The 22,505-nt window shown below is 42.0% G+C and overlaps 1 protein-coding gene across 1 annotated transcript in view; it reads left to right on the top strand.

Annotated features, from left to right (window-relative positions):
- pcgf3 (polycomb group ring finger 3) overlaps window positions 1–21,167 on the top strand; it is a 41,477-nt gene extending 20,310 nt beyond the window's left edge. Inside the window, exons 2-10 of the mRNA XM_029512330.1 lie at window positions 593–702; window positions 5,157–5,274; window positions 8,089–8,185; window positions 10,338–10,393; window positions 10,721–10,828; window positions 15,836–15,924; window positions 18,528–18,665; window positions 20,805–20,885; window positions 21,025–21,167. Coding sequence (XP_029368190.1) covers window positions 688–702; window positions 5,157–5,274; window positions 8,089–8,185; window positions 10,338–10,393; window positions 10,721–10,828; window positions 15,836–15,924; window positions 18,528–18,665; window positions 20,805–20,885; window positions 21,025–21,072 — 750 coding nt within the window. The 5' untranslated portion in view covers window positions 593–687 and the 3' untranslated portion in view covers window positions 21,073–21,167. The remainder of the gene's footprint in view (window positions 1–592; window positions 703–5,156; window positions 5,275–8,088; window positions 8,186–10,337; window positions 10,394–10,720; window positions 10,829–15,835; window positions 15,925–18,527; window positions 18,666–20,804; window positions 20,886–21,024) is intronic.
- Window positions 21,168–22,505: the final 1,338 nt, after the last annotated feature.

Raw genomic sequence — 22,505 nt, 5'->3', positions numbered from 1 at the left:
AAACAATCATTGATAAAGTTGATTAAACTAAACGTGGATGATTTTGTGGGAATGTCAAGACGAACAGTTGAAATAATAATTTTCGTTTTAAACGCCTTGATGTCAGCGACACTGGAATGGCCTGAAAAGTATTTTGATGCGAGTTCAGCTTGATGACTTCTTTCTGTCTTTTTCACTTGTACAAAGTGTGAACATTTTATAGGGGTGTTAGTTACAGATGGCCAACCTTTTGTAAAACGGAGAAATTGGTCACACAAAGTTGTCAGTTTCGGTTCAGATTAATTAGCCTAGATATGACATAATTGCTGTTTCTGCCTTTGTCCAGCCAAACCAGTCCAAACTGTTGCTCTCCGTACCTTTATATTTAAAGGACAAACATGACAATGGAATCGATTTTCTCAAAATAAGAAAAAAGCAAACAAGCGTCTTTCCCAAAGTGTCCAGCTGTACCTTTAATGCCAAACTGTCTAATAATAAAATCTGTGGTTTCCTGTTTGCACTGGGATTTATCTGTTAGTCTCCATGCAGGCTCTGATTTTAATTTAAATAAAGAAATAAATCCAGATGGCTCACCCTTTTCTCTCCTCCTCAGGCTCCAATGAGAGGCTCTCCATGATGAGGAGCTAACGCTGTCGGCCGCACAACCGCAGGAAGAGACGTGGCTGCTGCACCAACCACAGTCGACGCATGGCGGTATTAGGGGTAAGAGCCGCTGGGTTTCTCTCTCAGCTCCTTTTGGTGCGTTCAAAGCCTCAGCGGACGAAACAGGGACTGAAGAATTTCCTGCTTATGTTTACATGATACTGCCGCGCAACAATAATCGAGAAGCAGAGATTTAAGATTTGATTTGAACTTGATAAGTACAGTTTCAGGAAATGGAAATGTTGATTTTTAACTCGATGCAAAAAAAAAAAAAAAAAAAGGTTGTAGTTATCGTTATATTATGGTCATTCTTGTGATTATTACCCAAAATAGTAAATGAAATATTCATCAGAAAGCAATGAGCTCCTTCAATGTGATTTTAGAAAATTGGAATATTTCGCATTTTTGCTTGAACGATTACCTAAATCCTCTGGATTACTTTTAGGACTGACCTTTGGAGACATTTTGGGTGTATGAAGTTCTTTGAGAAAGAAAACAAACTTTCTCTAAGTTCCTCAAAGATTTGCCCATCAGCAGAGATGAAGATTATAAACATTAGGCATCTTTATCCTGACGTTTCCCCCCAAATTTGTCCAGATGCGATGTTTGTCTGAGCCGCTTGGAGCCTTTAAATGACGGATGTTAGCTGCCTCTGTGGGTCTTAGTCACCACACACAACCATCCATTATGTGAATAGTCACCGGGTGTAATTTCACATCTGATCATTTGGCTGAGAGACGACAGACAGACAGCGTTCGCTCCTCGTTTCGTCTCTTTGGGAAACACATGTTGTGCATAAGTGGCTTCCTATTGTTTGATGAACTGAATCAGATAAATATTGTAGAGAAGTGGAGCTGACGGATGGTGGAGGAAAAAAAAATACATTTATTGTAAAAACTCCTGGAGTCCAGCTGCATCTGGAGCCAGACAGGCGAGCCGTCTGAGCCCAGACAAAGGTTTCCCTCCACTGTCATCAAAACCATCATCGGAGTTCTTATTTTCAGAGTCCGTCCTGCCGGAGATGAGAGGCAGGCAGGAGGCATCTCTTATTTCATCCGCTGACCTCAGATCAGTAGAGCTTTTTATTGCCGTTGAGCTGCTGGACTTTTTATTATTATTTTTTGATGGCCTTTCTAGATTGAATATATTCTTAAAATAATCTGCCATATTACGTTTTATTTTTTTTTCTTTGTGCATCTCTTCAATGAGCCCCTGTTTGAAATCATTAAAATGTTAAATGCACAGTTGTGCTGTTTCACAATAGCCGTGTTATGTTTAAGTTGAAGTGAAGGATGTTTGATCAAACACAGCTTAAGACAAACTAGTTAAAAACAAAATCCGACACGCCGGAGCTGCAAAAGCGAGTCCACTTGTGACTTCCTGCTGATTTTAAGTGCATAAGAAAATGTGAACAACCACGTCCTTCTCAGATTAGCCTGTGACTGGTGAAGCTGACCAGCAGAGTAAGGAAACAGTCAGAAAGTGGATGCGTACATATTGAAGGATTGTTCAGTTCTTGCTGGTGTTTATTTCTCTGGCAGTTTCTTTTTTTTTATGTGTGTGTGCGGATTAGTTGCCTGTGTCTACTTCAGCTGGAAAACTATTTCCTCCAATTGTCCTTTCAGGTACAAGTGAAGTTGTGTTTTTTTTTTTTTTTTTTGTTTGTTTTTTAGTTTAATTGAAAGACGAGGGGTGTTGGGGGGGGGGGGGGGGCTCCTGCCACAGGGGGTGTCTGTGAATTATATTGTAGGAGTCACACTGAGACTTTATTCATGTTTGCTATTAATTAAAGCTCCACTATCTGCTGTTGTTCCTGCTGTTACTAATAGACCAGCTGGAAGCTATCTGGAAGGGAGAAATGTTGGAGTTGTACAAAACGTAGCACTAATTTGTGAAATTATTTTGCTGTAATAACCAGAAGGATCCGAGACTGAGCACTTTGGTGTCCAGGTTTTTTTTTCAGGCTTTGATTTTTCACCTCCATCTTCCTCAACTTGGGATAATATTTGGCAGCTCATTCAATAATGATAGTGATTTGCTTTCCTTGGCAGGTGGTGATGTAACGCCCCCCCCACCATGTCACATTATAATGGGCTTCAGTGGTGAATACAGAAGTAATAATTTTCCTATTAACTAAATTACCTCCAAACATTTACCTGTCAGCTAACTGTGTGAGTAATTACCATCTGCCCCCCGTCTGGTCTGAATTATGATTATAATTTTTTTTTTTTTTTTTTTTTTTTTGTTGCTTTTAATGTTTCTATATGTTCACTCATAATTTGCATTCATAATTTTCGCCATAAAATGGGAAAAAAAGATTTCCCTTAATCAATTTTATTTGTCTTGTTTGTTTGGTTTTTTTTTTTCCCAAATCTTACAGTTCATGAAAATCCAAACCCAGAATCTCAAAATATGGTATTTCCAAAGATAGACAGACACCAGATTCTGTATGAGGTCCAGGTCAGGTCAGAAAAAAACAAGCCATCACACCTTTTCTTGAGTCAAATTCAAATAAATCTACAAATAAAGCAGATCTACACCAAACTCTTTCTGAAGTGCCTTGGAAGAACTTCATGATTTGGTGATAATATAACTAAAATTAGATTTGCAGTAGCTCAAGTTTCACTTTTAGAGTTTCTTTGCTTTGCACCTGTTTATCAGTTCATTGGTATTCAACATCAACAGACACACAAGTGTACGTTTGGTGGTGACCTCCTGCTTCATCAGCTGAGCGTCTCTGTTCAGCTCAGTGAAAACTGAGCGGACTCCTGCTGATGTGAAACACACTTGAGCTTCTCTAAAAGCAAATCGCCGCTTTCAGCATCGTGCGCCTCTTTTTAAAGCCTCAATCAGCAGCCGGGCTCCCTGTCGCAGCCCATTTGCTACGCTTGTCAGGCACTTCAGGCTGAAGGACGCCCCCCCCACACTCCCCCCACCTGTCCCTTTGGCACAGCTCACCGTCTCCACCTGGGGTTTGAAATCAGAAGCAGCAGCAGCAGTAAATGATTGCTGCGTTTTGTCTCAGAGTCCAGCAGTGTTAAAGCAGCAGCAGCAGCACCGAGCCATCACATCTTATGTTTCCTCCGTAGAGCCTCAGGAGCCGACGCCAAAGTCAAAGAGACGCAGCAGCTGCTTTTGGCATTAAAGCAAGAGAGAAAGCTAAGTAGCTCCCACGGTAGAAAGAAATTAGAGCCTGGCTGGCTGCAGTGATATTCAACATTTCCCTCAGAGCTGAGCTGCGTCTGATTAACCTTCATCTAACTGAAGATATTTACCATCTTTTTTTTGTGTGCGCTCATCACAGGAAAAAACTAATTTGCTTCCCAATCATATGAAACAGAGAAAAAGCAGCAATATGGCTCTTTGACAAACCACCAAAACCATAAACAGATCATCCAAAAGTTTACTTCCTGTCAGCCTGGACTTCTGCACTGAGACGGCAGAGTCTAGTCCGGAGGTCACTGATGGATGGTGGATCCAGATAAAGTTGTTTAGCTTATAAGTAATTATTCAGCATTGCTGTGTTTTGTTCTGGAAGGACACAGAGAGAAAGAAGGATAAAGGCTAGAAAGAAAAAGTTGTGCTGAAGTTGTCAGATGAATCCACCTGATCTGGTCTAAGTGTGTGCGGCAGAAGATCAGCTCCGATTAAACCATTTAAAGGTTTCATCATTTACTTTTTAAATTTTCGGTGCCCACCTGTTGCAAAATGCACCCTGTGTTTTCAGAAATGACTGTACGCAACTTTATCTGGTCTGTAAGTGTAGTTGTGGAGCAGGAGGTGTTGCGTCTGCAGACCTCAGAGTAGACCTGCAGATTTTCAACCTTAACACTTTTTTCCCAGCTAAATAGTGAACATGCAACCGTCCAGGTTTGTTATAAAATTAACTTAAAAAGAAACAGAAGCAGTAAAGGAGGAGCACATTGTCTGTTTCCACACAGCACCCTTTTATTGTCTGAGGGAAAAAAGAAGGCAATTAATACAAATAGTTTATGTCCTTTGATTCTTTTTATCATTTCACAGATTACAAAATTATTTAAAATTTTAAAATGTTTATATTTACACTTGCATAAAAAAATTGCCGCTCTGCTTTTATAGAAGCTTTTATTGGATGTGTCCAGATGTAAATAATAAAAACCTTCAGCCTTTTCTTCAGCTACATTCTGCTGTCAGCTCGTGTGTGGGCGGTGCTTTTGTATTTAAATGAGAGGAAGAGCAACGCTTTAACAGGACGGACACGTGAACATCTCTGGATTAACAGAAAACACAGACAGCTATAGAGGACACTTCTTTACGGCTTTATTGTGGTTTAAAATCTTGTTTACAGAACCTTTTAAATGTTTATCACGTTCCCGTTTGTTTATTACACATCATGTCTTAGTAAAGTAAATGTGTTAAAGGGACATTAAATGGCCATTAAAAAGAAATAAACTAAAGTAAGATGATTTGAGGGTTTTTTGAGATGATTTTTTTTTTTTTTTTACTCAACGTGTCCTAATTTCTTCTTCCTGCAGAACCCCGACATGCTGACGAGGAAGATAAAGCTGTGTCACATCAACGCCCACATCACATGTCGCCTGTGTGAGGGCTACCTGATCGACGCCACCACCGTCACCGAGTGCTTACACACCTGTAGGTCCCTCCTCTTCCTCAGCAGCTTCCTCTTTTTGTTTTTCTGACCCACGCTTGGCTGAGTTTTATTTAAATCGGTGCCTCTTTGACCAGCTCTGTCTGTCTCCAGCTGCTCTTTGACTTCCGTCAGTCTGAACCTCCTCGATCCAGCCCTGCTGCAGAATTTGATTTCCCTTCTGTTTGTTTTCTTGCATGTGATAAATAGAAGATGGTTGGTGCTGTGGAGACAGGAACTGATGTCCAAACACACACAAACAAAAGAATGTATTCAGGCCAGACACATGAAAGAAAAATTACATATTTCCGAGCTCTGATCAGGTTTGATCTTCTGGAAGGGAAGCAAAAAACAAACAAAATAAAAAAAGAATTCCTCATATCTTGACTTCAAACTCAGATTAAGGAGAAATAAACATTTTTCTCAGGTAGTCTCTCGTAGAAATCTGGTAGCAGTGTAAAGCTGCTCAAAGATGGCATACTTAACAAAATGCTTTTTGTTGTCCGTGTTAAACATTCTTGAAAGAAATCTCCTGACTCCCCTCATAGATGGGGAGAAAGAAAAATTATTAACAGTTCAAAGAATAAAAATGAATCACTGTAAATTTATTATATGAATCTAATTAACAATGAAAAGCAATTTATCATTGGATTATTGGTTAAATAAACTGCAAATTTTGATTAGAGAGGAAGTGATTGAAGGCCGTCCAGCAGCTGGACTCAAGTCGGCTTCTAATCAGCCTTAAATATGAACGGGTGAGTAAACTTCACAAAGCACTTTTCAAAGCAAAGGAAATGAAACAAATGAGCACAATGTCGCAGAAAAAGAACTCAAGGTTTAACGTCAAGAGAAACCCAGAGGAAATATGTCGCTTTGGGCAGCAAGCTTTAACAAAGGCATCGGACATTCAGATGTTTTCATTTGGCCTTAATTTTATTTTTGATTGTGATTCTGACTTCTAACCAAAGTCTGATTAATCATTTGGACAACTGCACAGTTAGCACAGTTAACTGCACAGAGACCCCCGCATTGAGGGCAGAAGCAACATATCTGGATTAAAATCTCAATCTCTCTTTTGTAAAAAGCTCCTGCGGCGCCTCAGAGGCAGTCCGTTAAGCATGTTTACTCATTATTTAGTAGTAAAATAGTTAGTTTTGCCAGATTGTTTGTCTCTGCTCATCCATTAAAAAACGATTTAAAGAGAGAAATGGATTAAAGAAACCGTCTTTGTCTCAGATCTTCTTAATCTCGCCTTTTCTTTTTCCTGTCTGTGCTTCCTCAGTTGTGGCTCAGTCTAGTCACATTTAGAGCCCAGATCCTTACTCATGAATGAGCTGAGGTTTTTCTGGGTAAAAGCTCCATAACATTTTACTTACTCAACCAATTTCAGGGTTCAATATGTGGTAAGATCTTAAAAAAAAAAAAAAAAGAAGAAGAAACATGTTATATGTTTTTCTCTTAATTGTGTTTTGGAAATTTCGGAAAGTCCACTCTTAAAAACAAAAATTTTTCAATCATCATGATTAGTTTAATTGTTTCTCAGCTGGAGTGACTTTTAAAGGGTTAGATTTGAGTGATTGTACTTGTGAAAGTGTCTGGTCCCGCAAACAAGCTTCCTCCTTATTCAAGCTGTTACGCTGCAGAAACGCTCCGCCGGTTGCCTGCCACTTTCGTTGCTGCTTGCAAAACAATTTTGGTTCCTCAACCATCCAGCCACATGTTTCCTTTGTAAACAACGCCTTGTCGGTGTTTGCCGCAGCTCAGCAATGTGAGCTTGCTTACCTCACCACCTGCACCCACCCCCGCCACCAAGTGCCCTTTAAGGCTTGCATGGGTGAATGGTTAGAGTGTGGAGTTAACAAGGCGCCAGCATCAAACTGAATGCTGCTGGCTCGACACAGCTGATACTTAAAGGGTGTTGGTGCTGCAGAATCAAGGTGGCTGCAGTTTTAATGGAAATCGATGTCTTTATTCCACGTTCAGACCAGTCAGTCCGTTTTTCCTGGTGCTGCTTTGAACAAAAGGGAGGGAAAATGTGTTGTTGCATTACTTTGTTGTTCAGTAATGTGTTGTTTGTTTGTTGGATCGGGGGTCTGCAGGAAGCCAATTTTTACAAGGAGACATATATCTAGTATTTGAAGGGAAGATAAAAAAAAAAAAAAGCAAAACAACTGGTTCTGAATAATAGACATCTAACAACTGTTGCTCTGGACTGTTGGGATTCGGAATACATAAATCCTGGCCAGGCGCTCAGTCCATCACAGGGCCGACGCACAAAGACAGAACGACAAACCCAAAAAATTGGGTGATGCGAAGGAACCATGATGGTTTAACAGAGGTCAGGCCTCACAGAGAGGGAAACCCAGACAGTGTAATACCACGTCTGTCCACTGGTGGGAGCCGCTCACCTGCAAATCAAGCCTTTTCAATTCTCCCTGTCACTTTGAGCAAAAAACAACAAAAAAACAAAAACGGGGATCCACCAAAGATAACGATTCACATCACATCACTGCTGCAGCTCTGCGGTGAAAAATGTCAGATGGAAACCGATCTGATGGCGAAATGTGGAGAGAATTAAAGAATTTGTGTTTATGAGCACAGAACAAGTTTTTTTTTTTCCTCATTCAAAATTGTGTGACATTCATCATATTATTATTATTATTAATATTTTTTAACTATCAGACATCAGAGGTCAGTTTGTGTCTGTTTCATCATCAGTGTGTTTTATTTTCTGCAGATACACTCTGACAGATACACATTTCTATGAACAGGGTGAGTGTTGTGTTTTTGCAGTAAACACATCTCGTGTGTGTGTCCAGTCTGTAGAAGCTGCCTAGTGAAGTATCTGGAGGAAAACAACACGTGCCCCACGTGTAGGATTGTTATTCATCAGAGCCATCCACTGCAGTACATCGGGTGAGTGAGGGAACAGCCCACACACACACACACACACACAAGAAACACACACAGGTACAGTGAGCTGCCGTGTTTCAGTTACATCCTCCTCCATTTGTGTCTGAATGCTGCAATCACAAACATTTGCCACACACATTTGCATGTACAACCATACATGTGTGCGCACACAGACACACGAAATGTGGATGTTGGGCCATCAAGGAGCTGGAAGCTGCTCGCTGCCTCTGTGGGCGTCAGCAGTCCGCAGCCAGTAAACTGTCCTCCGTTTTATTTTTGCTCTCCTGCAGGAGGAGAAGACCTGAACCTGGACCAGGACTGGTCTTCTCCTCCTGGACTGGTGCGTTCACAAACAGCAGCACCGATGACCCTCCTTCATGAACTAAACCTGCACGATGTGCAGTGGAAGAGAGAAGAAGTTTATCACTTACTCCTTTGAGTGAGAGTGCAGAGAGACTTCCCCGAAAACACTGAAAACAGTTATAAATTTTTCTTTATTACTGGACTAGTAGAAATGATCCCAACGGTCGATCTAGTTGTGAACCCCTTCAAGCTCTCTGATCTCTCTCCGTGGTCGGTCTGGCTGTAGGCACAAAGCCTGCTGGGCCGCCACACCAGTCTGCTGGTGTTCAGGAGAAACGTCCACGACGTCGTTCCCGGTGGAAAAGTCCAGACCTGCACTGTGGTCCCCGTCTGAGGCTCGCTATGCTCCCTTTTCCTGATAAAAACCAGCTGTAGAACAGAACAGAATATTGTTTGTTCTTTTTTTTTTTTTTTTTTTTGATGAATTGATCTTTTCTTTTTTTCTGAACAGAATGATTTTTATTTTTTTATATTATATATATATACTGAGCAAAGATTTGAACCTTCAGTATTTATCTTCACTCCGGTAACCAAAGAAGTGGTTTAAATCCCCTAAAATGAGTTGAATCCCACTCATGAGCTTAAGCTGCTTTGTCTCTACTCCATACTATCTAAAACAAAACTAATGCTTCAGGTTCAAAATTAAATGAATATCATAAGCCCTCCTCTCCTCTAATTCTTTTTCTGGTGAGTATTTTTATTTCTTGTTTATTCATGTAAATGACAATATAAGTGCCAGGATTTCGATTGATCAATCGTCCCGATGAGCAGCCGTCATCTGTTGGCCGTTTTGTCTTCAGGTCACTCGTGATGTTTCCCATCAACTTCAATTTCCTGTGCGCACTGAGGCAAAAGAAAAAAAATTAAAGAAAGAGCTAATGTGTCTAAAATGGAGAAGTTTAAACAGAATGGCCGGTGCTCATTAGGTTTGTGAGTTGTGGTTGGTACGAACAAAACTTCACTTAAAGTTAGATATTATGTGATGAGCACTCTGTTCTGTTGGCTGTGATGATCAGTGTTGCTTTTTCATTTTGTGAACTTTTAGTAAATTTCTCTTTAACTGGGTAAAACTCATTTAAAATACCTTTTATTGTTAGAAAGCACGTCTCTTTTTTTTTTTTTGTAATTGTTGCCAGAGCTCAGTTAACACACGACGTAACACCAGTTCTGTCCAACGGGGGTCAGTGTTTGGCTGATTTTCTGAGCCGTGTCCACCGGCCCCAGTTTCAGTCACTTCCTCTCGGGCCACATCAGGGGACAAACAAACACTCCAGTTTTTTTTTTTTTTTCTGGCGCTTTTGACTCCACGGCGCTGTAACAAACACAGCGTGTCGTGTCCGATACCCGGCTGGTTGTCGGAGCAGACCGGACTCCAGCACTGTGTGCCTGTGACACCTTCACTGTCTATTTAACACTGACTGACAGACCATATGCTGTCAGTCCAGCCTCTGGGGGCTGCTGTCGTTTGTCAGTTTTTTCCAGTTTTGACTTTTTCTCAATAAATGACATCATAAAATGAAGTTTTCACAGTTCTGGATGTCTGAAGATATTAAATTCTATCAGGGATTCCTCTGGAAAGACTGATGCTTTCTCATTATACGCACAAATATGAACAAATACTTAAAACATGAAAGATAAGAACTAGAGGGAAGTGAAAATATTATAATTGTTTGTAAGGAAAATGTCTTTCTACAGTCCTCGACCACCTTCTGTAGATTCTGAAAAAGGAATTTAAATCCACAGTGATACAGTTGTAAGATAATAATAACTCCAATATTTTCTGTCTTTGCAGCCATGACAGAACAATGCAAGACATTGTCTACAAGCTGGTACCGGGACTTCAAGAGGGTGAGTGTTTGTCTTTACTGCACAGCCTTAATAACTGTACAATGTCGCCAAACCTTCCTTATGTACGACATCACTGCCTGCATGTTTTGACAAATTGGGTCGGCATCGCTGCGAAACTCGTAATTTTGTATTTATTTTTTTATTTTTTTGATAAAATGTTGTTCTTGTCACGAACGGACCAAAGCAGTCCAAATGAAACAGGGTTCGGTGCACAGACACAATCACACGCCCCATTGAGTTTTAAAAGGCCTGGTGGTGGCAGTAACCTTGAGGAAAAAGCACTGCCCTCTCTTATTATTTCTGCCCCCCCCTTCTCTCTTTGTGCAGCGGAGATAAAGAAACAGAGGGAGTTCTATCAGAAGTTGGGGATGGAGGTGCCTGGAGACATTAAAGGAGAGCTGTGCAACATGAAGACTCACCTAGATCAGCGTAATGGTACGACCCCTCCTCCTTTTACTGGTATGATGTGGACGTTTGTGCAAACCCCCCCCCACAGATGAGGCTGCTGGCTCCATTTACCTGATTTTCTCTCTTTCAACACGACCTTGAGAGGGCGCAGGGCAAACATGGGAGGCCCATGGTATGCAGAAATGGGTTCAGACAACTGAGACAAACAAATAACCCCCCCCCTCCACGTTACACCAGTTGATGGTGAACACACACGTGTCGACTGTTGGTTACATGGAGTTTCATCCTTTGACCCGCTGACACAGAGCGATGATGACGATGAGGGTGGCCGTGGAGATGGTTTAGTTAGATGTGTGTTGTTTAGATTCAGCAGTTTCCACCAGAAGGCAAAAAGCTGCTTCTCTTAGCCTGATGTAGCAACAAAGCTTATAAAAATAATCTTTACCCCTTAACGCACAAATATAAACCATCTTAATTCTCTGGAGTCTCTGATCTACTCAGATTTTAGGTTTATTGCAGGCTGAGAATCGCAGACTGGACATTTATAAATGTTACGTATTGCCTTTATTTTGTTGACTGCAGTGAGAACAGGGTGAGGACTTTCACCTGCAGACAGGACGATAAATAGCTGGAGTAGTCCAAATGAAGTTCACCTATCTGTTTTTGGCTGATCGCTTGCACGTCGACTCATCGCTCAGCTTTTGCCCCCGTGCTCCTGCTGGCCCTCGCTTTAAGCGTTTGCACTCGACCAGCTGAGCCACGAGCAACTAAACAAGACACTGTTTTGTCATCTAACTTGGTTTTCCAGAGTAAGTTCACGACTGTCTGTATGAAGAACGAAGCCCCCCCCGGACCTGTAATGACTAACATTAGAAGCACGACCACGAGCGACGGTGGAAGCCATTAAGTCGGAGCAATGAAGGCAATTTACCCGGTCGGGATGAGTCCCCGGCCTGCGCGTTGTGCACGGCAGTTTTGCCAAACCAGCTGGCTGCTGAGGGCTGGTCTAAATGTGTGCCCAGAGGGCTGTCATGCTGGCAGGCCTAATCGCTCGCTTAATCCCTCTCTCTGATTTTGGTAATTAAGGCTCAAATGGAAGTGGAAGTGCTCTCCAGCTTCCTGCGCCTTGTCGCTCGAAGTCAGGTTCAGCCACAACACAAACACATTCCTGCTCAAATACGCTTCAAGGACAGTTTGCCCAGATGTCAGCAGGAATAGAAACTTGTTGCGTTGCAAAAAACGCAACCAAATGTGAGGCCTCAAGTGTCTTTGAGGGGTGAAGGGAAATTTTTGGGACATTGAAAAATCGTCGAAAAAGAAATGTGCCTTCTACCTCCCCGCTCAAAGCAGCAGAGGCTAAATGAGGTGTTGCCTCTTGTTAGTCTGAAAACAGTATTTTATTTTTATTTTTTAGTGCAGCATTAATAAAAAAAGAAAAGAAAAAACTTGTATTATTGTGGTGATGAGAGTTGAAAGCTCGCTCTGAATCGATCGGTTTGGTTACAGAAGGTGCTGCTGAATCGTGACCTCACAGCCACTCAGACCTCGCTGGGTTTCTTTAGTTTTTTATCCCTGAAGATAAATCAAGGCAGCAGCAGTTTAACAAAACCCTCCACGGCTGCTGTCATGGTTAAATGGATGTTTGTTCTGCAATTTTCGCTGAATTCGTTCACCTCTCTGAGAGGTTCTCAGATTTTATGTCATGACTCTCAGGAGAGCTGCGATGATTGGTCGATTATTGGATCAATAAGCCGTCTCCGTCCTCTCAGATTTAACTATTCTCTCTGGCCTCCCTTCTATACAACCTTAGATCTCTCTCATATTTCATATTTCATAGTGAGCATCACTGCGGGCTCATTTACTTCTCCTCAACAAATTTATTGGAGTTGGAGGAATCTGCTTTCCAAAAACTAAATATATTATAATATTCAATACACAGGTGGGAACATGTCAGTTTTTATATTTACTAAAAGGCAAAAACGATCTTTTCCACCCCCATGTGACACACATGGGGGTCGTAATATGTGTCGTGTCTTTGGTACGCCTTTCGTATTTGATCAGACTTTGCAGAGAGATTGGAAGTGCGAAGGGAGAGTGTCGCTCTTTCCTCAGACATTTCCACCATATAGCTGCTCGGCCATCAGTTTGAAACAGATTGATTGTATGGATCAGTGGTAGCAAAACAACTCATGTTCCCGCAGTAGTCTAAGGAGAGCTTTCCAAATGAACTGTTTCCGTTCGAATCCATTAACGTATGAAGCAAACAGAACATCTCCTGCTGTACAGGCCGCTGTGATCCCACACTAATGAAGAAAGAAAAGGTCCGTCACCGGGCACTGTGCCTTGAAGGGGTAACATCACCCTCACTGTAAATCTGGGCTCTGCTCTCTCTGCTTTTAAGTGCAGACTCTGAGTTTTCCTGGAAGAAGCCACCTGACACCTGAAAGAAAAAGTTGGATTCCAGTGGCAGACTCATTTTCTCTAAATTGCCTGGTTTCCTGGGCACTTAATACAAGAAAATGGAGGGACACGGGGCCGCGATGAGTCTGCTGAGTGCACTTCCCCCCTTCATGACAATATAAACTCCCACACACTAACACACACACCACAGCGTTACTCCATCTTGTTGCTAAAGTAGCCTCATTTGAGAATGTTACTGTACACAGCTTTTGCGATTTGATTGTATGTGTGAGCTCCCATCAGTCACAACGCCGTAAGCTGGAGGATTTGTTTTCTATCTGTATGTAAATCTTTCCAACGCTGACACTCCAAACACGAACGGGTCTTGCCCCCCCCCCCCATCTATAAGCAATCAGCAGGTCGACTGTGGCGACACTAGAGCGCGTTCAGACCTTCACTGGTAATACTCTGTGGAATTGGTGACAGTTACTCCCAAAAAAAATCATCACAGAGGCTACTGACTGTTGGCAGGACGATGCAGTAAACTGCCCTTACACTGCGTTATTAGTCGCTGAATCCGGCAGGAGCAGCCTGGATTTCTTTGTTTGTGAAGGTAACACAAAAGCAATACCCGTCCCTGCAGCAATTTTGTCATGGCGCCGCAATTTCGACTTTGATGACTAAGTTTCATATCCAAAAAATTCAATACTACAATATCACAGTCGACGCAGAAATCCATAACGAAATATTAAAACCTTGAATCTTCTGGACGACTCGCTTGCAGCTGCTCCATTTGTCGACTTTGAGAGCTTCTTAATTGTCTGTCCAGAGAGTTTATGTGGACCCAAGAAACCAAATGCATGTGGGTGAAGGCTTGAAATCTCTGTAGTGGAACTTTTTTTTGTCCCGTCTGTCTTTTATCTTTTATTTGGGCCCTGATGATCTCATTTTCGTTCCGGTGTGCCCGCGCAGTAACTAAGTTTTGGGTGTCTTGTTGTGTTTCACTGTTATTTTGATCGTCATATCAGGCATGTTGGGAAATTCTCCAGATTTTATTATTATTTTTTTAATCACATTGACTGACTGAGACACAAATTTTCAGGTTAACTGATAATGAAAATCTTATGTAGTTGCAGTCGTAGATTCACTGCTACAAGCAACAGCCAGTTTTCTAATTTAGTTTTTTGTTTTAATCCCAAAATGGCTTCAGATCTGATTTGACAGTCTGATTGGATTAATCAAGTTGGTGGCATCACCTTTGTTCACTGAATTATTTCTGCAGAGTTTAAAACTGATGGTTGATTCTTTGAGGTGCAAGTCGCTCAGTGGAAATGTGTCAGCTTCCAGCTAAATGAAATTGGTTTTGATATTTAAGGCTGAGATTTGATTGTTTAGTCCTCATTGCACATTTTTGGTGGGTCGTATTTGTTAGTTTTATCTGTCCACAGTTCACTCTGTGTGAAACGAAGTGTGTAGATTTCTACCTGTCGCCGCACGGCCACACGAGAAGCTTGATGTCGTGGCGTCCTCTTGTCTGTGTCGCTCCACCGTCCCGATCTCTGTCACGGCGCTCTACCTCTTGCAGCTCTTATAAAGTATACAAAGGGAGTAAACGGCTTATTTGTCTGACTTTGAATGCGTTCATGAGGCTGCAGTCGGTCGTACAAGAGAAAAGTGACAGAAGGTTTTGTTGCGAAACAAGAGAAGCTGAAAACGTGCACAGTTAAGTTGCTGTAACAGCCTGAAATCTGAAATCTTTGAAACTCGGCTGAAGGAGGAGGAAGATACAGTCTGATGATCCTCCGGCACTTTCAGGCAAACTGATGCTTTTCCAGTCTGCCTCTCTAGAGGAGATAATTAAAGGTAATTTAGGATTGTAAAGGACATTTAGTAAAGTTTTTCTTATAAATTATCTGCCTCCCTGGAGGCTAAATTTAAAAACTCTTGCTTTCAGCCTTGAATGTAAACTTTAAACACAGTCGACTCAGTTGTTTCGTATCGTTTTGGCCTGTTCGGCTCTGCGGTGTCTTAATGATCAGTATTTTACCTTCTTTCCACCGAGTGTGAAAGATCTTTCTCTTCCTGCGTTGTCTGGATGTTGACTTGCCACAAATTGTCTCTTAAACCTGCCCCCCCCATATCTGCCTCCATTTTCCCAACAAAGGCAAAACCAGATGAAGTCAATTAAAGGCAGAGCTGCTGGCGCCCGTGTAGGCTAATCATCGTGGAGAATGACTGAGGGTTTGTTGGTGATTGGGAGTGGCTGTGTGTTGCAGACATGCCAGGGCAGCAGATAAGTCGTTTAAAGGATGCTTTGACGCAGTTGGACACGTAATTGCCTTATAAATGAACCTCTGCTGGAGGACCCTTTATGTTCCAACGGACTGTTTTAACACTGCAGACACACAACACACGTCTGATTTCTCCAGGGCCACCGTGGACATCAGCTAAGCTCAGTCCTGTTGACCGGAGTTAATGAACACGAGGAGAGAATCAGAACGAGGACGACACTGACTTCAGCGAAAAATGCAAACGTAGAGATGCAGCCGGAGAAGACGTGTCCAAGAAATGCTACTCGTACTCTGATTTAGCAATTTACTCAACAATTCTGCTCTCTCTGGGTTTTCCAAACAGGTGATGCAAAATCAGAGGAAACGGCCAATAAGGAGGCGGGAGAGGAGAAACCGGAAGAGGATAACGATTATCACCGTAGCGACGAGCAGGTAAGACTCCAGATTATCTAGAACACCAGTTTAGATTAAATTGAACCTGGATTTTCACACTGACAGCCAAAACTTGGGACTTCCTTTTTTTACTTGAATGATAAAATGTTGGACTTGTTAGAGACTGGAAAGTGACCTGAGAGTTTAAAGCTTGAGATTTAAACCTTAAGACGTCCTTTTGACTTGAAGGATAAAATGTTGAACTTGGTTTTGATTTGAAAATCATAACTTAAAAGCTCCTTGAGAAATCTACCTGCATGGTTAAATAACACGAAAACCAAGAGGAAATATGTTACAGGGGAGCTGGCCCTTTCAGAATAAACTAGTTTCAGAGAGTCTTCCAAGATGGTGTGAATTAGTTTGTCTTTTTTAAAAGATTTGAAGAAGCAAATTAATTAACATAGTTAGAGATTACAAATGATCTGTCAGGAATAAAAGTACTGTTGGTGATAATTGTTGGAACAATCACCTTAAAAGCCTGCATTTAAATTTTTGCCTTTTTATAAAAGGCAATCATTACAATTTACAATTACTGTGCTCGTTTGGTGTCTTTGGGTTCGTGGCTGTTTGATTTGTATAGATTCAGTCAGTGACAGATTCTGCTGCCATTCACTGAATGCATTTAAAATGGAAATGAGCTTTTCTTGATTTCATTTGTATTCTGGCACTTTCTCCATCCCTGCGATGTGATATTAATGATGCAGAGCGAGCAGAGCGATTGTTGCTCTGGTCAAGACGGTATCGGGAACACAAGGCGTCTTCCCTAAATGTTACACAGCCTGAAGAAAATTTTTTTTGGCCTATTTCAGCTGCTGATTTGAAAAATAAAAGGGCACAATGGGCAGATTTTAAGAACAAGCCCATCGTCTCCAAAGCAGCAGCAGCAGCAGCTCTGCGGTGTCTTGTGGGAAACGGCAGGCTGCCCTGACGAGGGTGGAGATCTTGCCCTTTGAAATTTCAGCAGCAGCGCAGGATGCACTTGGAATAGCTAATGCGGCCGTTTGTGTCAGCTGAATGCAGCCATGTCAGATATCATGGAGAGGGTGAGGCGGATGAGAGAGCTGAGGAAACCAGAAGTATCTGATTTCAAATAGACCTTTTCCAGGGGAACTTCCCAAAGATCAGCGACTCCTTCCTGCATGCTGCAGCTTCTCTCTTTATGTTGAAGAATCAAGTCTCCTAAACTCTTAGAAATACAAAACCAAACAGTAAATGTATTCCCATGTGAGACACAGATGGGGACAGATGCTAATAAAGATCGTGGAAAGCCTCCATCATTTCCCCCAGAACATAACAACGAGCTGCGTGATGTTGAGCAGATGATGCCGTAATGAAGGGCAAGCTGTTAGAGAAGCTGAGTGGTGAGGAGAGAAGGTTGGAGGGTGGGCGAAAAAAAATCAGCCTCTCTGGAGATTTGAAGTGATAAGATGAATATGAGCAGACGAGAAAATGACCAGCAGCTGCAATCAGGAGGGAAGAACATTTCCCAGAAATCATCCTGCCTCCACTCCGGTCCCTCCCTCCTACCACGGTGTGTCTGAACCAGGCAGACCGACCGCCACGCATGGCCGGTTTCCAGAACGCTTCCCCGCCGCCTCCTGGACGACCTTTCAGACGATAACCTTGGGGTATGAAGCAGCTCTGCCAGACAGAGCTAATGAAAGCAGTGACACCCCCCCCCCCCCCCAAAAAAAAAGGGATCTGCAAAAAGAATCAACCTCAATCTGTGTGTGTGTGTAAAAAAAAACAAAAAAAAAAAACAAAAGCTATTTTGGGCTGAAAGAATCTTTGATCATTTACAGAAAAGCTGCATCTCAAATATCTCAAATTGAGCTTCGAATGCATTTAATTTATCTCTAATCCAAACTCAGCATTTAAAGACAGAGTCGTGTCTTCAGCAAAAGTTTTAAAGACGTTGTTAATGTGCTGTAATGTAATTAAGCGATGGCTGTGGAGTCCAGAGCGCCACGATGGCTTTTATTTTAAACGATGAGTCTCCCCTCGATGCCAAGTGCTACCAGAAAGCAGACAGTCTTGCCAGTGTTGAGCTGAAAAGCGACCTGATTTCCTGAAGTGTAAGCAGAAAGCAGAGCGGTGTTGGCTCTTCCTGTCTCCAAAAAGAGAGAGAGAGACGGAGATGAAAGAGGCAGAAGGACGCCCACAAACGAAGGAACACAAAGCTTCTGTCCTCCTCTCTGACACTGCGGTATCTGGGGGGACACATTCTGACGTCCTACCGTGTCACCTCGGGGGACGAAGAACAGGAGCGCGTTCGGCTGTAGGAACGGAGCCAACAAGCCAAAGACAGACAGATTAAGAATCGCTGCTTAACTGTTTCCGTGATGAATGCGGGAAGATTATTTGAATGCAGCGTGTCCTCGCTAGCTCTTATATTCAGCTGCTGGTCATATTAAATTTGTGTTCGTCTCCTCTGAACAGAAATATAAAACGCAGGAAAACACAGAGTTGATGTGTTTTATTAAACTTTTCACTTTGATCCAGAAGCAGCTACATAAAGGACCTTAACTCGTCACCAGACTGGAAGTGCAGTCGCCATCTGACGGTGTGTTTGTGTGTTTGTGTGTCCGCCTCCCACCCGACAGGTCAGCATCTGCTTGGAGTGCAACAGCAGCAAGCTTCGAGGTCTGAAGCGCAAGTGGATCCGCTGCTCGGCACAAGCCACAGTCCTCCACCTCAAGAAGTTCATCGCCAAAAAGCTTAACCTGACATCATTTAATGAGGTACGGACGAGAGTAAACCACAGCAGGTGTTCATAGTTTAAAGCAGGACGGTGAAGAAAACAGTTAGCATGCAATACTTTACATCGGTTTTCACAATAAAAAGAAGAAATCTGTCATTTAAAAATCACTTTAAAAAAACGTGATAATCTGCAGCTCATAAATGATGATTCAGGGTTTAGTGAAAGAATAATTCCCCTGCTTAACAAGTACAATGTAGATACAATCATCCATGCTTATTAAAGACAAAAACAGCCATGTTTTTGTTTTCCCAAAATGGATTTGTAGCAAGTTTGGAACAAATCTCTTAATTCTTGGCATTTGTTTTAACTTGTTTGAAGCACCAGCTGGCCGTTGTGGGCCATGTGAATCAGAAAGTTTAATTAAACACAAGATATTACATAAAGGTCAGTCCGTATACGTTCCTACGCTGACTCACACAGGGGCCTTTGTGGTTTTTATATTTAGCAGCAAACGACTCCTTTGATATCTAGATGCGGTAATTTTTCTATTTATTGTCTTTACCGCCCCGTTTGGTTGAGGGTGGGCAATAATTTGACAGATGGATTTTTTTCAGGATGCCATGAATAATCATCACAGTCGCCTTCTTGTCTTCTATTTTTTGTTTCTGTCTTTCTTTCTTTTTTTTTTTTTTTTTTACTGGCTGTCACAAAGATGAGTGGGAAGCCTCCATCATATCATCAGCCTCCATAGCACCACTTTGGCGAGGCGGCCGCTCTCCCCGCCAGCCATTGTTGTGCTATCTGTCGCCTATCAAAAGTTGTTGTTCGAACCTATTCTGCATCGAGCTTCACAACGAGCGGCTTTGTCGGAGAGCAGCGCCCCATTTACTCATGCCCCGTGTTTGTGAATCCACCGCTGTGGTCGTGTCACCCATCTGAACGTCTCTGCAGGACCTGCACGCACGAATACGTTAAAGAAACGCCTCGACTGAGCAAAGCGCCCTCTTTGAACGAGCTGCACTTCGTTTTACAAAGCGGCTATAGATATTAAAATGAAGTATCGTTGTTGTGACGCTGAGGCTCTCAAACCTTTTGGCCCAAGATCCTTTGGAACAAAGCAAACATCTTTTCATAGCCGGTTTACATCTTACATGGTGTGAAAAATTTTGTCTCATCTGGGGTTTGATTTACGTGGCAGCTGATAAAACAGGGTCCTCCGGTTTTCCTCCTCCCACCGATGTTTCCCAGCTCTTCCTGGAGGGGGGGGACTCAGAACCTGCTTCCTGTGAAGCAACAGTGCTTTAGATGGGCCGGAAAATTTCCAAAGGAAGATGCTCAGACTGGAGGAATTTTATCAACTCATGAAGAACCTCCATCTTTTATGTCTTCCCTTCATTATATCTGGAGATGCATGATTTTCATGAGGTATATTACAAAAAGGCCGTTTGTTTTAAACCATCAGTTTTGGCAGATGCTCCCACATAAATAAATCCTCCTCTAGTAAGATGACAGTTTTTAAATTTGACACCTAAGCTGTGTAGAAAAGCGTGAAAAATGCCCAGCACCCTCCAAATTGCTTGTTTTGTGTAACCAACTATTAAAGACTTCTTTTCGCTCTTAGAGGACAAAAAAACTGCAAAGTTGAATCGTGGAATTTAAAAATTTTTCCTAAAATACAACAGTTGGATCATTTTATCATCTGAATGTTGGACCTGGACTCTTCCCCCCTCTTTGGTGTCCTCCCAGTGGCCCCCAGCAGGCGGCGCTGTGGTGGTGTCCATCCCCCCCACCACCAATCTCTCAGTATTGATTGGCAGATGGTGATGCGAGGCGCAGCTCATCAGAAACTCAATGCTGACTTTGCAGAGGTGGCTTTGCGGAGCCAGCCTTGTGCTCGCTATGAACCTTTCCTGTGTTCTCGCCGCTGTAGAGACGCCCGGAGCTCACATCAAAATAAACTTCCTCCGCAGGAAGCAGTGCTGTTATAAGTCACACTGGGACAGCGAGAGCAACGGAAGTTTTGCTCCCTCATCACACCACCCGGATGCAGTCGGGTGACCCGGCCGGCCTTGTTGTTAATTTCATCTGGGGGGGGGAAGGCAGATTTATTTTCCTGCTTCCACAACGTTGTGCTGAGAAACTGTTCAGTAATTTGCTCTTTTGATGTCTTTCTTCATAGCTGGACATTTTATGCAATGAGGAAATCCTGGGGAAGGACCACACTTTGAAATTTGTTGTCGTGACAAGATGGAGATTTAAGGTAACTCCAGAAAGCTGCTGCGCTTCGGTCTCACCGATGAGCTGAAGGGGTTTATTAAACGGTCTGTTGGTGGGGGGGGGGGGTCGGATAAAAAAGCTGCTCACATGCTGAGGTTCATGTTTTTGTTTGTTCCCTCCAGAAATCTCCGCTCCTGCTCCATTACAGACCCAAGATGGATCTGCTGTAGCTAAAAAAACACAAAACAAAAACGGACACAACGGTTGTTTCTTTTCTTTTTCATTTTTTTGGCCCGGTGGCTGCAGTCTGTGCCCAAACTTTTATCCTTCCTTTTTTTTTTTTTTTTTTTTTTTTTTTTTTTTTTATTTATGCAAAGACGATCAACAAACACAACACCAAGCAAATGCCCGACACGGAAGAGTCGGCGTAAGCCAGCAAATCGAGATCCAAACAGAGGCTGAAGGGACGAGTTCAACACAAAACTGGCAACCTCCAGCACAGACACTGCAACACTGGTGTGTTTTTAGGAACTAAAACAACCAATTTTTTTTGTCTGCAACATCCTAGATATGTGAACAAAACAAAACACAAAAACAACAAAAAAGAAAAAAAAAAACAAAAAAAATAAGAAGAAAAAAATTGAGATAAAGCATATATTTATACTTTTGTACAGAAGAGACACATGGAACCAAGACACTACTGGTGCTCTGTTTACACGCAAACAAGATGTCGGGAAATCACGTGACCGTCTTTTTGAGCTCCATGCAGATTTCATTCTCCTGAGACAATGACTGAGAGGAGACGAGGGAGTTTTTTTATGTGTGTGTATTTTTACACATATATAAAAAAAAAAAAAAAAAAAAAAAAAGGTCTTTTCCTTTTTGTCTTTTCTTTTTCTCGTCACAATACACTCGACACTTCTTGGGAGCACAGAGAGTTTATGGAAAAGGTAAAGGTTATATAACAGGCATCGACTTTAAGCTGTTTATCGAGAAAATTTGTCTCTGAATACTTTTTTTTTTTTTTTTCTTTTTCCATTTCCATTTTGTTGGCTTTGTCTTATTTGCTATTGGGTTCTTGATGATTGTCAATTGTGAATAGGCAAAAAAAAAAAAATTGTGTAGTAATTTATGTTCTATATACCAATATTGTACATAAAATGTCATTACAGAGAGAGAGAGAGAAAAAAGAGAGATTGAAGAGAGTAAGAGACTTTAGACTGTTAAAAAAAAACAAAACAAAAGCAAACAAAAAAAAAAACAAAAAAAAAAAAACAGAGTGGATCCCAGAAGTGCTATCTATATGTTGGGCAAAAAGTGTCCGGAGGTGATACGTTAGGAGTTTTAAGACAGACTCATTATCAGTATCAAAATATATAAAAGCATCTTTATGTTGTCTGAGAGAAGACACAAGACAAATATATCAGATCCTTTGCCAGTTTGTGTGTATGTGGGGTCGAAGTATGTTACATTGCTCTCATAGCATTAAAAGACTTCAGGGCAGAAAGCTTCATAACTACCCCCCCATCCCACCCCATGCTTCTCATCTCACCTGCCTCCTATAACTTACCGTCTAGTTTTTCTTATTTTCTCTCTTTCGTTATGAGAAAACCTTTATCTTACCAATGACGCTACACACAACGTTTATGTCTGTAAATGCCTG

Source organism: Echeneis naucrates, chromosome 10 (assembly GCF_900963305.1).
Source record: "Echeneis naucrates chromosome 10, fEcheNa1.1, whole genome shotgun sequence".
NCBI lineage: Eukaryota > Metazoa > Chordata > Actinopteri > Carangiformes > Echeneidae > Echeneis > Echeneis naucrates.
Note: the sequence above shows the minus strand (reverse complement) of the source record. Positions and strands in the feature narration are given on the sequence as shown.